At 48.4% G+C, this 15197-nt stretch overlaps 1 protein-coding gene across 4 annotated transcripts in view; it reads left to right on the top strand.

Moving 5' to 3' along the window:
• The window catches only part of PCM1 (pericentriolar material 1), a 171152-nt gene that overhangs the window by 1353 nt on the left and 154602 nt on the right, over positions 1–15197 (top strand). For all 4 annotated transcript variants that reach the window (XM_040418773.1, XM_040418772.1, XM_040418775.1 and 1 more), the window contains exons 2-4: positions 8907–9037; positions 11936–12178; positions 12307–12579. In XM_040418773.1, the coding sequence (XP_040274707.1) occupies positions 8942–9037; positions 11936–12178; positions 12307–12579 (612 nt within the window). In that variant the 5' untranslated portion in view covers positions 8907–8941. The remainder of the gene's footprint in view (positions 1–8906; positions 9038–11935; positions 12179–12306; positions 12580–15197) is intronic.

The following is a 15197-nucleotide window of genomic DNA, read 5'->3' as shown; positions in this document are numbered from 1 at the left end:
GGGTAATGGCATTAGTGATCACTCCTCCTCATACTGTGGAGGAGTCGAGATCACTGCATGTAATAGCAACGGTCTCCTCCGCTAGTGAGCAGTAGACCGCCGTATCTAAGGGATTAAATGGCCCTGTTGTGTTTTTCTCGAGCAAATCTGCATCAAAAAGCACATAAAAACTTCTCAAAAAATGCCCCCAAAATGTTATAAATAGTGTGGATTTATGTACGTTTTTGTTTTGTTTGGATTTCCTGCACATATATCTGCGCCTTGGGGAGGCCCCCTCAAAAGGGGTAGATTTGTGTGCCGGAAATCCACATTATTTATTGTGCTTTTTTTTGTGCTGTTCCGTTAAAACAGATGAAATCTGTACAACAAAAACGCAACAGTTGACAAGCGGTGGATTTCCGGATCCGCACGGCAGGTCTATTCCCACCCCTAGACGAGGTTTGTGTAATCCCATACACTTTGCTGGTGCTGTACTACCCTGCAGCTTTTCTGCATCGTGTGAATGCACCCTTAGGCCCCCTGCACACGTTGCGGAGTACGTGCTGTTTTTCTACATGTGAAAAAAACCTGCAGTGTAATACAGCACCAGCAAATCTCATATACATTTGTGTGTATGAGGCTTAAGGCATTTACTTTCCGTTTTTTGCGTTCCGTATACGGACCATTCATTTCAATGGATCTGCAAAAAAACAAACGCAAGGTACTCCATATGCCTTCCGTTCCGTTCAAAGATAGAACATGTCCTATTATTGTCTGCATAACGGACAAGGATAGGACTGTTCTATTAGGGGCCAGCTGTTTTGTTCTGCAAAAAACGGAATGCACACTGATGTCAACCGTGTTTTTTGCGGATCTATTTTTTGCGGACCGCAGAATACTTAAGCCATACGGTTGTGTACAAGAGGCCTAAGGCTGCCTTCACACGGTGCAGATTTTGCTGCAGAAATTTTTACGACTGAAAATCCGTTCCATTCACCTGAAGGAGGCTCGCAGAAATCCATGTGCTTTAGGGCTCGTTCACACGAACGTGTGATGCCCGTTGCCGTATTACGGACCGCATTTGCGGATCCGCAATACACGGGCACCGTTCCGTGGCAATTCCGCATCACTAATGCCGACCCGGAGATGCGGAACGGAACACTACGGAGTGCTTTCTGAGGTTCCGTCCTTCCGCACCGCAAAAAGATAGAGCATGTTCTATCTTTTTGCAGAATGGACAGATTGCGTGAATGGTTCTGCGATCCCCATGCGGCTGCCCCATGGACGGTGCCCGTGCTGTGGACCGCAAATTGCAATCCGCAATGCACGGGCACACGTTCGTGTGAACAAGCCCTTATGCCCCCATTTAGATGATCGTTTCTGCAACAAAACCCGCATAGTGTGCACGCGGCCCTTTCTTGTTTGATGTTTTCCAGCTTCCTCATTGACTTGTAAGAAATCCACAATGAAATCCGCCTCCGTGAAATAACGTCACTTCTCAAGCAGTTTTCAACGGAAAATCCCCTATATGTTTTTTTTTTTAACATTAAAGTGGAAAAACTGTTGGTGAGTTTTGAATCTGGATTTGGCATCGGAAACTGTCAGACTTCAGCCTTGTGAACATGCACTTGGCATGCAGCATGTGAATTAGGGCTGCAGCTAACGATTATTTGAATAATCGATTAGTTGTCGATAATTTCATCGATTAATCGGGGAAAAAACACCAAAATGACAAAAAAAGGGGTTTATATGATTTTACTTGAAAAATTATGTTCAAAGGCCATATTAAAACATTGTGGATGGCGCTGTTATGGAGGGGATCTGTGGATGGCGCTGTTATGGGGGGGGGGGGGGCTGTGGATGACACTATATAGCATCTTATGCTATATGTGTCATCCACAGATCCCCCTCCCCATAGCAGTGCCATCCACAGATCCCCCTCCCCATAGCAGTGCCATCCACAGATCCCCCTCCCCATAGCAGTGCCATCCACAGATCCCCCTCCCCATAGCAGTGCCATCCACAGATCCCCCTCCCCATAGCAGTGCCATCCACAGATCCCCCTCCCCATAGCAGTGCCATCCACAGATCCCCCTCCCCATAGCAGTGCCATCCACAGATCCCCCTCCCCATAGCAGTGCCATCCACAGATCCCCCTCCCCATAGCAGTGCCATCCACAGATCCCCCTCCCCATAGCAGTGCCATCCACAGATCCCCCTCCCCATAGCAGTGCCATCCACAGATCCCCCTCCCCATAGCAGTGCCATCCACAGATCCCCCTCCCCATAGCAGTGCCATCCACAGATCCCCCTCCCCATAGCAGTGCCATCCACAGATCCCCCTCCCCATAGCAGTGCCATCCACAGATCCCCCTCCCCATAGCAGTGCCATCCACAGATCCCCCTCCCCATAGCAGTGCCATCCACAGATCCCCCTCCCCATAGCAGTGCCATCCACAGATCCCCCTCCCCATAGCAGTGCCATCCACAGATCCCCCTTCCCATAGCAGTGCCATCCACAGATCCCCCTCCCCATAGCAGTGCCATCCACAGATCCCCCTCCCCATAGCAGTGCCATCCACAGATCCCCCTCCCCATAGCAGTGCCATCCACAGATCCCCCTCCCCATAGCAGTGCCATCCACAGATCCCCCTCCCCATAGCAGTGCCATCCACAGATCCCCCTCCCCATAGCAGTGCCATCCACAGATCCCCCTCCCCATAGCAGTGCCATCCACAGATCCCCCTCCCCATAGCAGTGCCATCCACAGATCCCCCTCCCCATAGCAGTGCCATCCACAGATCCCCCTCCCCATAGCAGTGCCATCCACAGATCCCCCTCCCCATAGCAGTGCCATCCACAGATCCCCCTCCCCATAGCAGTGCCATCCACAGATCCCCCTCCCCATAGCAGTGCCATCCACAGATCCCCTCCCCATAGCAGTGCCATCCACAGATCCCGCCGCTCACAGCAGTATTCCTTAAAGGGATTCTGTCATCAGATTTTACCCCTATAACCTAAAGATATCCTCATGTCCGGACTAATAAGAAGAATCCTAAGCTGGCCTTATTAAACCTCACTGAGGCTCTATTTGTCCAAAAAACAGGTTTTTATAACCTGCCAATCACTTACTTAAGGTGCCCAAGGGGAGGTCCGTTAATACAGGGTGCCCGGCCGCACCCCTCGCCGTCCGCTGCCGAGCGCCGCCTTCCGTCTTCATCGCCGCCTTCCCTGTCTTCATCGCCGCCTTCTACAGCTCAGCGCCGCCTCTGCAATCCTCCCGTCCCTTTGCCAGATCACACGCCTGCGCACTAAGCTCAACCAATCTGCAGGTCATATTAGGGTTGAGCGAAGTGCGCATCAGGCCGGCGCATGCGCACTTCGCTCAATGAAGCCGCTGCCAGGAGTCCGCACGGGCGCATCAGGCCGAGCCTAGTGCGCAGGCGCGGGATCTGGCAAAGGGATGGGAGGATTGCAGAGGCGGCGCTGAGCTGTAGAAGGCGGCGCTGAAGAGAGGGAAGGCGGCGATGAAGGCGGCGCTGGGCACCGGACGGCGAGGGGAGCGGCCGGGCACCCTGTATTAACGGACCTCCCCTTGGGCACCTTAAGTAAGTGATTGGCAGGTTATAAAAACCTGTTTTTTGGACAAATAGAGCCTCAGTGAGGTTTAATAAGGCCAGCTTAGGATTCTTCTTATTAGTCCGGACATGAGGATATCTTTAGGTTATAGGGGTAAAATCTGATGACAGAATCCCTTTAACCGACAGTAACTTTTACTTTAAATCAGCGCATCTTTATTACCTTACAATGAAGCTCCGGTAACAAGGGGAGCGTGCGGCGGCGTAACGTCACTTACTCACGTGACGCGCCTGCTCTGTCCACTGTATGGCGCATCACGTGAGTTGCGTTCCACCGCCGCCCGCTCTGCCTGTTACTGGAGCTTCATTGTAAGGTAATAAAGATGCACTGATTTAAAGTTCAAGGACCCGCAGGCATAACGCCTGACCGCCCGCATAGCAACGAATCGGCCGATTATTCGATAACGTTGATTAATCGTTGTAGCCCTAATGTGAATGGGGTTTTAGAAAACTGCCCAGTCCTTTGTTGCAGCATTTTAGGTGCAGACTACACAGAGATTTCTGTGCCCAGGTATGTAGCAGGGCAGTGACAGAAGCGAAGTCCAACCCTGCGGGATTTCTTGTACCATCGGGCTATGACCCCATCCATTTCTATGGCTGCTCTGCTACCCTGTGATTTCACCATGTAGCCCCAGCCTCCCAGAAATATCTGCACTGAGTGTAGGTGGCATTAACCCCTGTACACCAGAGACTGGCACCAAAAACTGGCAAAGTTTCGTGCATTCCCCGCTTGCACAAAATTCTGTGCCCTGCTTGCCACTTTTCCAAAAAGTAGGCAGGGTGTGGGTGACGTGGGACCAAGCATCGCTGGCTCAATACATTTATTGTATTCTTTGGCAGGAAACTAGTATAGGTTATATGTGCCATCTACACCGAATTCTGCCGCCCAGACCTGTGCCGTTAGGGCTGCCGTCACTTCCTGTCGGGTCGCGGGTCTAATGTACTGTGCAGACATAGTGATGTCAGTGCTTGCAGCGGGTTTTGTCCGTCTCAACTCTGGCGCTCACCGGTGGTGAATTCCGCAGGCTGTAATGTCCTAGATCAGCTAAACTGATGTGTGAACCTACTAAACAGCGCAGGCTTCATTAGTGATCAGCAGCCGGCTGCGGCCTGTTCAGCCACATCACAATCCTGCTGTGTGGTTGTACCCCAACTCTGTGGCCTGACATGTGATGTACTATTACAGCAGAGCGGGCGCCATAGCAACTGTATGAAACAGCGGCTAATGTCCGCGATCGGCGGTAATGACGATCCTGGACATTTAACCTGTGGTCAAACCTCAGACCATGGCATCAGAGGGCCCTAAATACCGGAAGCGTCAACTCCCAGTAATGCTCCGGGTCCCCCATGCGGCGATCGGCTGAGACGGAGCTTGTGTGCGTAGTGAATGACAGGAGGCTGCTGCACCGTGTTTCCTATGGAGCCCGACCACCAGCGTCACTACCTCCCCCACTGGTGTTAACATTACACCTATCACATATCAATAGTGTCACGCTACGACTGTGATGCAAGTCACAAAAAATCCATTTAAGTTGGATTTTTTTTTTTTGCGACTGTCACATGGCAGACCATTGAAGTACATTGCGCGGCAATTGTCACCTTGTCGCTGGACCTGTCTTGTGGTGCGACACACGTCACCGTGCAGCATTATCCTACGGATGAATTACGGATATGTTCCGTATTTTTTGAGCACCCATTGACTTGAATGGGGCCTTGGACCGTTATTTGCGGACAATAATAGGACATGCACTACTTATTTGCGGAATGGAAATGGAATGCACACGGTGTACCTTCCGTTGTTTATGCTGACCCATTGAAATGAATGGTTCCGCATACGGTTCGCTAAAAAACCCAGAACAGAAGCGGAAAGCAAATACGTTTGTGTGCATGAGCCCTAACACTGACATGCTGGCAGCCTCCTTGTACAGGATCGAGGTCTGCATTGTTAATGGTGGCTTCTATACTGTGCTGCCAATACCAATGCAGACTCAGAGCCTCACGACTGTACCCTAACGGTAGGGCGACACTGGTCGTGGCCGCCATCACAGGGTGGTGGTGAGCCCATAGAAATGAATGGGGTCATACCCTGAATTCAGGGGTGGCAGTCGCTGTGCTGGGACCCCATTCAGTCCTATGGGATCACTCCAGCTGCTGGTAAACTACAACTCCCAGCATGCAAACATGTTCGACTGTTCTTCTAACTCCCTTAGAAGTGAATGGAGCATTCTGGGAGTTGTAGTACCAGAACACCTGGAGTGACCCCTGCCATAGGTCAAAGGCGGTAGAGCGGAAACCCTCCAGTCAGTAGGTTGTGGGATCTCCTCCACTGTCCCTGTATTCCTCCAGTATATGGGGCTCCTTTGTCCATTATAAAGCCTTCAGCACACTAGAAGATACAGAAGCCCCTCACCCTGCCTCTTGCACTGTCCAGTTGGTGGTTAGACGTCAGATCGCCCCCTACAGGCAGCACTGTGTACTGGTGTGGTAATGGTAACTGGTGTAACAGCTATACAGCAGTGACTGGCCTGCAGCTATGCCCCTTGTTTACACGGTGCCGATGAGCTGGTAAGAGACACTTCCGTACAGTCACCGCCAGGTTCCGAACCTGCTCCGGCACGGCGGGGGTTATTCCCGCGGGCGCACGCGGCAGGTGCCCGCTGTTTGCAGACTTTGCCGCCGGTCGTAGGCGGGTTTTGTGTGAGTTCAGCGCGGGCTCCTCCCCCTGCCTTTGGCCCCGCCCCTCCCCCCGTGAATTCCTGTACCGCTCGTCCATGTCGCTGCCGAGGCGGCCGGCCAGGTGGGTGAGTGCGGCCGTGGTGGTCGTGCCGTGTGTGAGGGGCGCCGTGCATTGTACCGGACGTGTGCGGGGGAGGGGTGGTTACTGTGGAGACTGTAAACACCTCACCTGGCTCACAGCTGCTTGTGTTGGGCGAGTGTACCTGTGTGTGTATATAGGACGGGGGCCCGAAAGGGTTAAGGGAAGTTCCACATCTCGGGACTGTTGTCTGAAGCTGGTACTTACCTCCTTGAGAGCACCACTTACTGGGGGAGATTTATTACCACTGGTGTAAACGGGCTCTGTTGCCCATAGCAACCAATTAGATACCACCTTTCTCTTTTCAGATCTCCTTTGTAAAATGAAAGGTGGAATCTGATTGGTCCATATGGACAACTAATAAGCCAGTTCTACTTCTAATGTAACAGTTTACTTATTGGGTTATGGTGGGGCGAGTATACAGCTGACAGCAGTAGGGGAGATGCCAGTGCCCCACGTCTCATTCTGACCCTTCCTATATCTCACGGGGTGCGTTCACAGGCTGTGAATCGGTTCCACTTATTGACTGGGGTTGTTTTGGCAGGCGGTGATTTCTACAGGCCCCATTTTGGTGAGTGGAACTGATTTTCAGTCACAGAAAAATCTCTGCGGTGTGTGATGAGGCCGTACTCAGTCAGCCAACTACTATTCTTCACCCCCCCCCCCCATACACATGCACACTCACTTCAGCCGAGCATGCTTGTGTTGAGGGGAGACGGGAATAAATCGCCGTCAGCAAAGGGATCAGGTGCTGAAATTCTGCACGCCGGGCCTTCTTTCTCTGGACATGGGGAGATTTATTAAAACTTGTGGCTTACCTGCCCATAGCAACCAATCAGATTCCTCCTTTCATTTTTCAAAGGAGCTCTGCAAAATAAGCAGTGGAATCTGGTTGGCTGCTATTAGCAACTAAGCCAGTTTTGATAAATCTCAGTGTGTCCTGTGCAGAAAGCGCGGTCCATGTGTGTTCGTGATATTCCATTATGGACGCTGCTGCTTTTACATGAATTATAATGCTGTGTGTCTCTGCAGGACCTTGCATCTACTGGATAGTACTGATGCTGTCAGTGTAATTCTGTAGGAGTAAGGTCGTGCAGAGACGCACAGCATTATATATCAGCATAAGGGCACATTCACACGACCACAGTTTGCGGAACAGAATGGACGGCCCATCATCAAAATGCCTATTCTTGTCCACGATTGCAGGCAAGAATAGGATCAGGACGTGCTCTATATTTTTTGCGGGACCGCGGAATGGAACTACAGATGCGGACAACACACAGTGTGCTGTCCGCATCTTTTGCAGCCCCTTTGAAATGAATGGATCCGCACCATGCGGACGACTTCATATGGTCGTGTGAATGAGCCCTAATGCTGTGCGTTCCTGCAAAACCAGCAGTGTCCATAACAAGAGATCCCGCTCACACAGAGGTAGTCCTGCACAGGACCCGCTCATCTGACGGAGGCCTTCGGCCTGTGTCTTTAAGATCTGTTGTGTTGCCCAGTGCACTGGGTTTTCATTTTACATTTATGTAGATCTGGGAGCTACAAGTAAAAACCCAGTAAATACCTGTTTACACCTTGTGTTATAGAGCATCTGTCAGCATATTTGTACCTATCACACTGGCTGACCTGTTACATGTGCGCTCGGCAGCTGAAGGCATCTGTGTTGGTCCCATGTTCATATGTGTCCGTATTGCTGAGAAAAATGAAGCTTTCATATATGCAAATGAGCCGCTAGGAGCAACAGGGGCGTTGTCATTACACCTAGAGGCTCAGCTCTCTCTGCAACTACTGCGGTCTCTGCACTTTGACAGGGCCAGTCAGTGTAAATGTGATCACGCCTGGCCCTCTCAATCAAAGTGCAGAGACCGCAGCAGTTGCAGAGAGAGCAGAGCCTCTGGGTGTAATGACAACGCCCCCATTGCTCCTAGAGCTCATTTGCATATATTAAAGATTCATTTTTCTCAGCAATGCAGGGACATATGAGCATGGGGCCTTGAGCTGCCGAGCGCACATGCAGCAGGTCAGCCAGTGTCATAGGTACAAATCTGCTGACAGACGCCCCTTTAAGTGTATAGTTTGGACCCCGGTTTACTGTATTAATGGTGCTATTCTCATGGACATAACAGATAAGTACTCATATGCTATTCTCCATCCTGTGAATGCTGCTATATGGAGTAGTATATCAGATTGTGCTATTCCACAGAGCAGATATAACAGGTGTACCACACCGGTGGGGGTCCCATGGATAGGTGTCATATGCAGCAGGTGCAGTGTACATCCCCCTAAAGATTACCACTTTTTCTGGTGCCTATGGTAGGAAGCACTTGTCTGAAGCCATCATTTACTGCCTTCATAATTATGGTTGCAGTTTTCGTGCGCCCCTGACGGGTGACGTCAGAATGTATTGGTGACATGATGACGGTGTGTAGACTGGGCCAGGGTTCACTTTGCTTTATGTTTTGCTTTAGGTTTGTAGTTCTTCTTAGCACATACAAAGAATATTATGGCTACTGGAGGAGGTCCACCTGAAGAAGCCATTACTGAGCACGATCTGCCCAACTGGAGTCACGAATCTCTTGAAGACAGGCTGAACAATATGGTAATTTGTCTTCTATCTAGTTGTGTGTAGGAGAGATGTGGTGTATTGACTGAAATTCTCCTGAGAAACGAAAGGGCTCTTTTCCTTTTGAAACTGGACACCTTCCCACCTTAGGGCTCTTTCACACATGCGTTATTGTCTTCCGGCATAGAGTTCCGTCGTCGGGGCTCTATGCCGGAAGAATCCTGATTAGGATTATCCTAATGCATTCAGAATGGAGAGAAATCCGTTCAGGATGCATCAGGATGTCTTCAGTTCCGGAACGGAACATTTTTTGGCCGGAGAAAATACCGCAGCATGCTGCGCTTTTTGCTCCTGCCAAAAATCCGGAACACTTGCCGCAAGGCCGGATCCGGAATTAATGCCCATTGGAAGGCATTGATCCGGATCCGGCCTTAAGCTAAACGTCGTTTCGGCGCATTGCCGGAGCCGACATTTAGCTTTTTCAGAGTGGTTACCATGGCTGCCGGGACGCTAAAGTCCTGGCAGCCATGGTAAGTGTAGTGGGGAGCGGGGGAGCAGTGTACTTACCGTCCGTGCGGCTCCCCGGGCGCTCCAGAGTGACGTCAGGGCGCCCCAAGCGCATGGATCACGTGATCGCATGGATCACGTCATCCATGCGCATGGGGCGCTCTGACGTCATTCTGGAGCGCCCGGGGAGCCGCACGGACTGTAAGTATACCGCTCCTACTATGGCAACCAGGACTTTAATAGCGTCCTGGGTGCCATAGTAACACTGAAAGCATTTGGAAGACGGTTCCGTCTTCAAATGCTTTCAGTACACTTGCGTTTTTCCGGATCCGGCGGGCACCTCCGGCAACGGAAGTGCATGCCGGATCCCAACAACGCAAGTGTGAAAGAGGCCTTAGTCTACTTTCACACTGGCGTTTTGGTTTCCGTTTGTGAGATCCGTTCAGGGCTCTCACAAGCTGTCCAAAACGGATCAGTTTTGCCCTAATGCATTCTGAATGGAAAAGTATCCGCTCAGAATGCATCAGTTTGCCTCCGTTCAGTCTCCTTTCTGCTCTGGAGGCGGACACCAAAACACTGCCTGCAGAGTTTTGGTGTCCGTCTAACGAAACTGAGCCAAACGGATCCGTCCTGACACACAATGTAAGTCAATGGGGACGGATCGTTTTCTCTGGCACAATAGAAAACTGATCCGTCTCCCATTGACTTTCAATGGTGCTCAAGACGGATCCGTCTTGGTTATGTTACAAATAATACAAACGGATCCGTTCTGAACGGATGCAGACGGTGGTACTATCTGAACGGAATGGATCCGTTTGGCTCAGTTTCGTCACATGGACACCAAAATGCTGCAAGCAGCGTTTTGGTGTCCTCCTCCAGAGCGGAATGGAGACGGAACGGAGGCAAACGGATGCATTCTGAGCGGATCCTTATCCATTCAGAATGCATTAGGGCAAACTGTTCCGTTTTGGACCGCTTATAAGAGCCCTGAACGGATCTCACAAACGGAAACCAAAACGCCAGTGTGAAAGAAGCCTTAAACAGGTTTTCAGTTACTTTGAGTCTAAAACACTGTTTTGATGAACTTTGATAGAAGGAGCCGAGTGTTTGTGTTTTCAAAGGGGAGAGAGGAGAAAGCTGCGGACAGACACTTCTGGTAGAGGCTTAAGTCCCAGGAGCACAAAAGGATCTGGTTTTAAAATTCATTATCAGTCAGGAGCTCTCCCCATATACATTTGACTGCAGGTCGGCCTTAGGGGATTTTCTAGGACTCTGATATTGATGATCTATGCTTGGGGTAGGTCATCAGTATCAGAATATGGGAGTCAACACAACACGTATCAGCTGGCACAGGCTGCTGCTGGCACCGGAATCTATACATTGGGCAGACGGCCTTATTCACTGTGTAGTTTCCAGTGCAGGCGTCCTCAGCTCAGCTCCATGCGCTGCATTGTTTCTGATACTGACTGCTGCCTGAAAGAGGTGATCAGTAGGTGGTGACCCCTCTAATCTGATATAGATGACCTATTTGGAGGATTGGTCATTAGTATCTTAACTATACATCTTAGGTCATGTTTACCCACCATGCAGCCTACTAATCTTAACCTGTCTCAGTATATGTCATTATATCAGATTAGTGGGGTCAGACTCCCAGGACCCCTGCATCAGCTTAGTGAGCGCTCAAGCCTCTTCCTAGACCAGGGACATCACCGTACATAAATATATGTGTAAATTTATAAAAGTAATGGAAGCAAGCTGATAAAAAGCTTTATTATGATATTGTATGTACTGACATACGCCCCAGCAAAAGCATGCACAGCCCCTGATATGCACAGTTTACGTGGTCTCCCATGCAGTGCCAATGGGCAAAGATCATGAAATGGTAAAACCAACTTTTGGTGTTTTTACAAAAAAACTGAGAAGACTAAGTGGCAGTGACATAAATAGGAAGCAGGTGCCGGGCCGTCTGTGTGTCACTGCATATCAATGGGCATATTAGAAATATGTGTCTAACAGGGACCAACAGGAGCTAATATCGAAGAACTAAGGAAGCATACCCATGTCAGATAATCTATTTTCTCTGCATATTATTGGATAAAATGTTGAGGCCGGTAGGTGAACCTGGCCCCATTAAGAAATGTGTGCCACATTGAGGTCTACTTATTTTTTTTCAAGTGACTGAAATAGTTGGACCCCGAACAGGTTCGTTTTGCACGGTTGTATCCACTGTCTTGTAAATTGAGACACCCTTTGACAGTATTAATACATTTCCTTTCTTATGAAGTCTGGAAAGGACATTTTGGGATTTTTCTTCATAGAAGGAGAGTCTTAGATCTGTTTAGTGCTATTAGCTCTGCTGTGTTTTATTGCCTTATTGTATGTTGTCACTTTGATCCTCTTGACATTCTTTTCCCATTTGCTGATCAGGAGTGGAGTGGACAAAAGAAAGCAAACAGATCCTCAGAAAAAAACAAGAAAAAGTTTAGCATGGACTGTGAGTCTCGGCTTACAAACGATATCTCTCCCGGGTCCTCTCCTGGAGTTGGTCGTAGGAGGACAAGAACACCGCATACTTACCCGCATACCAGATATGTGTCACAAATGTCTGTCCCAGAACAGGCAGAACTGGAGAGGCTGAAGCAGAAAATAAATTTTGGAGACTTGGATCAGGTGCTCTTATATGTGTGTGAAACTCTCTGCGTACACCTCTCTGCTTGTTTTCCTGCCTGCATAGCCTTTGTTTCCTCTACCTAGGAATATTACCTTCTTCTAAATGGCTCTCATTGTTTTCCTTTTAGAGGAGCATTGGCAGTGATTCCCAGGGTAGAGCGACCGCAGCAAACAACAAGCGGCAGCTTTCTGAGAACAGAAAGCCGTTCAACTTTCTACCGCTACAGCTGAACACTAACAAAGATAAAGCTGCTTCATCAAGCCCCCCGAAGCGGGAAGTCAGTGTCTCCTCATTACCCAAGAGCTTTCTGGCTTCTCCTCTCTCCCAAGAACTCCTGCAAAATTATCAGGCTTCTTTGGAAGAAGTTGGTCGTGGAGAACCAGCTATTGACAGCAGTCAGGTACTGTACCATTTCTTAACCCAGTTGACCAGACGCTTGTATCGTTTTGCGTATTTTTATTTTTTATTTTTTTAATGGAGCTGCCAAAATAATCAAAAATAGGACTGAAGTGTACAAAATGTTAAAAATAATGCTGTATATTTAATTTATAATTCACATTAAATTAAAGTTTTCGAAAATTCAGCCGCACCTAGGTTGCCAAGGGGTGGGGGAAATGGTCCGGGAATTTAATATTGATGACTAGTGTTGAGCGAACTTGTGTTTTAAGTTCGGCGTCTAAAGTTCGGGTTATCGAAGAATCGCGTTATGGATTCTAAAATCCGTTATGGTCCGTGGTAGCGCGATTCTTCGATAACCCGAACTTTAGACACCGAACTTAAAACACAAGTTCGCTCAACACTATTGATGACCTGTCCTCAGGATAGGTTGTCATTATGAGATAGGCCGGGTCCGACTCCTAGGACCGGCTGTTCCAAAAGGCTGCAGCGCTCGGTGACCCTTTAGGCCTCCTCTTAGCTTCAGTGACGTCGCTGTGCATCAGTCATGTAGCCTAGGCCCAGCTCAGTCCCAAACAAGTGAATAGGGCTGAGGTACAATACCGAGATGCTATACTTTGAATAGTCTCACACAGGGCATGAACATTTAAGACTTAACTTTTAATAATAACCGATTAAGAGGCTCAGTTGTGTTCTTTTTGATGATCAGGTTTGTATGTATTTTTGTTAAATGTTGCTTACAAGGTTATAAAAGACCTCTTGGAAACATTCACATTTATAATTTTTTTAATTTTGCAGTTTTACAATGTAACTGGGGCATACGTAAGGGTCCTCTGTTTCAGAGGACCTTCATTGGCTGTCACAACTAGGGTATAAGGGATAGAGTCGTTGGTATGATTAAAATTCAGATCAGCTTTTAAAGAGGAGCTGTCACCACAAAGTGCAGTCTGCAGGCCGCATGTTACAGAGCAGGAGGAGCTGAGCAGATTGATATATGGTTTTGCGGGTCACTGTTATTTGTACATAGGGGAGGTGTTATCAGTGATGGCATTCTCTGTGTAAGTGTGTATACAGACATAGCTGTCATTCACTGATAGTTGTACATAGGAAGGTGTTATCAGTGATTGATAGCATTCTCTGTGTAAGGGCCCATTCACTCGACCATATGTGTTTTGCAGTCCGCAAATTGAGGATTGGAAAAACACTGATACCAGCCCATGTGCGTTCCGTAATTTGCTGACCGCACATGGTAATCACTAATAGAAAATATATAATAAAATCACTCTTGCTCTAACTTGCTGCCTATAGAGATTTAATTGCATTTCGTAGTGGCAGGTCCTCTTTTACTACCAGGATCAAAGCTTTAGGTGCAAGATTTGGGTGTATAGTACTACTTTGAAGTCGGGAGTGCAGATGAAAAGGGATTTGGGTAGGATGATCTGCAAGAGAGACAACAGAAATAACCTGTTTCTGCCATCTCTCCCTGTACAGCCATGCCGTGACCCAGGGGAGTAGTACATGTACTTCAGTTCGTATTGTCGCCCTCTTACCAGTTGTGCTGGGTTTACACGGCCCGATTATCAGGAATGACTGTTGTGCCCAATGATCAGCCCATCTCAAGGTGCCGCACATCGCTCTTTCATTGGGTGGAACAGTCATTAGTACAGACACCTGAATTATTGTTCCTGGGCAGCAGATCATACCCAGGACTCATCTCAGGTTAATTTGCATATGGATCAAATCGTTTTTTTTTTTTTTTACACAATAAAAGCACACAGAGCTTTGGGGACTGGGTAGGGCGGATGTGCTAGCGGCGATCTAGCAACCCATGTCCTCAGCGCTATACCCAAAATCCCGGTGACAGGTTCCCTTAAATGTAGACATAGGTATAGGTAACGTTTAGGGGTTGTCTACAGCTTGAACTTTTAGTTTCATCCATTGTTATGCATCCAATGCTCTGCTTGCGTCAGACAATCATGAATGTATGCAGGTCATTTATACGTAAAATATACGTATTACAAAGTTACTAGACTTTAAACAAAAATCTTTAGATAAAATGAAGTCAGGAAAAGCAGAGACATAAATGAATAAATTACAGGTTTTACTGAATCCTCCTCCACAAAACTATCCATTTGATCAGCTCCTCCTGCTCTACAACATGCTGCCTGCAAATTGTTACCATTTGTATTTAAGTGGGTGGATGGTTTTCTGGATATACATGGAAAGACTTAAGTCAGACCAGGGCCACAGCTCCCCCATGCTACCCCATCAGTGTGACTGGTCACGGCTTCTCCCCTTACACTAAACGATGATCCTCTGTGAACATTTTCTCCCCTCTCCCCTTGTAAGGACAGTGAAATCATAATTACAGTATTTAATAGCTGAATGTAATATTAAAATCTGTGTTTACCGACACATCTTAAAGGGGTTGTCCAAGTAATTTTTATTAATGACCTATCCTGAGGATTGGCAGGGGTCGGACACCCGGCGCTCCTGCCGATCTGCTGTTTGAAGAGAAGTTGGGCACCGTGCCAGCTCCGCCTCCTTTTTATTGTTTACCTGCTCGCCATTGCATCCGCAGTGGTGTGGAGGTGTAATTACACCTAAGCCGCTATATAGGAA

This window comes from Bufo bufo, chromosome 2 (genome assembly GCF_905171765.1).
Source record: "Bufo bufo chromosome 2, aBufBuf1.1, whole genome shotgun sequence".
In the NCBI taxonomy this organism is placed as follows: Eukaryota; Metazoa; Chordata; class Amphibia; order Anura; family Bufonidae; genus Bufo; species Bufo bufo.
This window is presented reverse-complemented; position numbering and strand designations above follow the sequence as displayed.